The following is a 2,396-nucleotide window of genomic DNA, read 5'->3' on the forward strand; positions in this document are numbered from 1 at the left end:
TCCTGCAAGGTAAGATTTGCTGTGTAATGTCACGACAACTGTAGTGTTTAAAACATATTACAGCCAACTTGACTGCATCTGATATCTTATTCATCAGGATACACAAGGATTCATTGTAAACCGCCTAATTATTCCCTACCTGTTTGGGGCCGTTTGGCTGCATGAGAAAGGTATGTACATCAGTGATGGCAATAGTGAGATATCCACAGTTTGTGTATTGGGATCATTAACCACAACAGTAGAGGGCAGTTACAGGGGCATGCAGGAGGCATTTTTTTGGCGGGATTAAAAAGCGATACAACTGCCAAAAGAAATATACAGTTTCACTCATTTTACTGAACATAAGTTAGCTCAAATTGGCGGTGGCTGAGTATTTTTCTCCCAACGTTGACTCTTTAGTCTGCACAGCTACTCAATAATGCCAAAACAGACTCGAAAAATGTCATAAAAGAAAACATCCTAATAGCGATTTTCCTTAAAAACTGAAAAATAGAGACATACACCTATTAAATTCAAGTCTCCGTCTTTTACCAAATTAACTGAAGCCTAAGTACCATTTTGGCTAATCTGCTGGCAGCTACACCTTATTAAAAAAAAAAAACTCACCAAAAAACATCATGGTTTGTCCTGCATCTGTCTCTACCACAGACTATATAACGATGGACAACATGCCAGTTTCCTCAGTGTTGTTTTTCAAACTCAATCGCCCCCTGGTGTCTGTCTGCAGTATAGGTCATAAAGCCCGCACCTCCATGTTAGTGAACAAACAGCACCAAATACTGAGGCTCTAATTCAGTATCCCATGATAATATTTTGCAGTTTTTGGTTGATTTCTGTAGAGTTGCATGGTTACCGTCTTGTTCTGCTGTTTACTTCCTCAGGTTATGGATCCATTGAGGACATTGATACTGCCATGAAACTTGGTGCTGGTTATCCTATGGGACCATTTGAGCTTATGGATAATTTAGGAATAAAAACTCTACAGTCCATCATGTATGGTGAGTTAAACTAAGTTGAAATTACAGGTATGATGTAACCAATGGTGGAATGTAAGTACAGTACAAGTACATTTACTCAATTATGACTTAAAGGTATTGGAGTCCTGATTAAGCTTTTTTGGCCCCAATTTTGATCTAGCACTTTGATATTGAGTATCTGCAAATACTGAGTCCCAATCGATAATACAGCTGCACAATGCACATTTGAAGTACTTAAAGTAAATCATATTTTTCTGATTATATTTACATATTTTTACTGAATTAAACTGTTGCAAGAAAAGAGAAACAAAGGTAATTCAAATAAACGGATATATTAGTTATTAATCCCTGTTCCTTTCTGTCATTGCATATCTTTAGTTTGGTCGAACGCGAACCCTGGCAACCCACTCTTTGCCCCGAGTGAACTGCTCAACAAGTTGGCTGAGGAGGGAAAATGGGGCAAAAAGACAGGAGAAGGATTCTACAAGTATAAGTAATTTACTAAAAAAAAGCATCCAACACTAATAAAAAGTGCCTGTGCCTTCTGTAATTTCTAACTTTGTCTTTAATTGTCTTTGCCGGCTATAATTGTTGTTTTTTTCTTTTTACTTCTATTTTCACACTTAATGTGCCTCTTAATTACATCCTTTTTTTGTGGGTAAAGGGATTAAATCCAATTATAACTAACTTTATAGAAAACTTTATTGGGTGTTCTCCAGTGTAATACTGCGACTATACAACGATCACCAATGAAATAAAACTGGATTATCAAAATGTGTTCATGTTCTGGTAGAAGCTGGAGTGCTTATCGGGTTGGTAAATGTTTTTTATATATTTATCTATTTTTGTTGAGCCGTGTTTTATGTGTGTTAGTGGAATCAATTTTAAGTAAACTTAACTGATTGGAATTATCTGTTAGCCATTTTTTTCTTTTTATGACCAAAAGCAAAAAATAAAGATGTGGCAGAAAACAACGTGGCATGACACACTGTCACGGAGAAACGGCAGAGCGTGTGAAAGCGCTCCTACCCGACATGGCACTGCTGGGTGTGTTGTCCTGAACGGCATCAGCCGAAGCTCCTGTTTGAAAGTTCTCCCACTTGATGATCTGGAGGTCGTCTTGTTCCTGCTTCAGCCAGGCCGGAGAGGAGAGCCTGTCTTTGCACCTCACAGAGCTGGAGTCAATCTCCACGCAGGGGGAATAACCCGCCGGCTCCTGCTGCCACACGGACGACATCGCCTCAAAACCTGGGAGAGGACCAGAGAGGCGTTACGTGGGTCCCGTAACCGAGAAACGCTCACAGATCAACAATTCACAGTTCATCCAAAAGAAAGGCAATGTCAACATTCAGAATTTACACTTTAAGAACCATTTTGCTAAAAGAACATTTAAAGTTTTATTAGAATTTATATTTATTT

The 2,396-nt window shown here is 38.6% G+C and overlaps 1 protein-coding gene across 1 annotated transcript; it reads left to right on the top strand.

Moving 5' to 3' along the window:
* Positions 1 to 97: 97 nt before the first annotated feature.
* Positions 98 to 1,474, top strand: LOC121940517 (hydroxyacyl-coenzyme A dehydrogenase, mitochondrial-like; the record flags this gene model as incomplete). The annotated part of the gene is made up of 3 exons (XM_042483277.1): positions 98 to 170; positions 882 to 998; positions 1,356 to 1,474. Coding segments are annotated over 3 exons (309 nt in total), but the record flags the coding sequence as incomplete, so codon positions are not given.
* Positions 1,475 to 2,396: the final 922 nt, after the last annotated feature.

The sequence above is a fragment of the Plectropomus leopardus genome, unplaced genomic scaffold (genome assembly GCF_008729295.1).
Source record: "Plectropomus leopardus isolate mb unplaced genomic scaffold, YSFRI_Pleo_2.0 unplaced_scaffold8918, whole genome shotgun sequence".
Taxonomy (NCBI): domain Eukaryota; kingdom Metazoa; phylum Chordata; class Actinopteri; order Perciformes; family Serranidae; genus Plectropomus; species Plectropomus leopardus.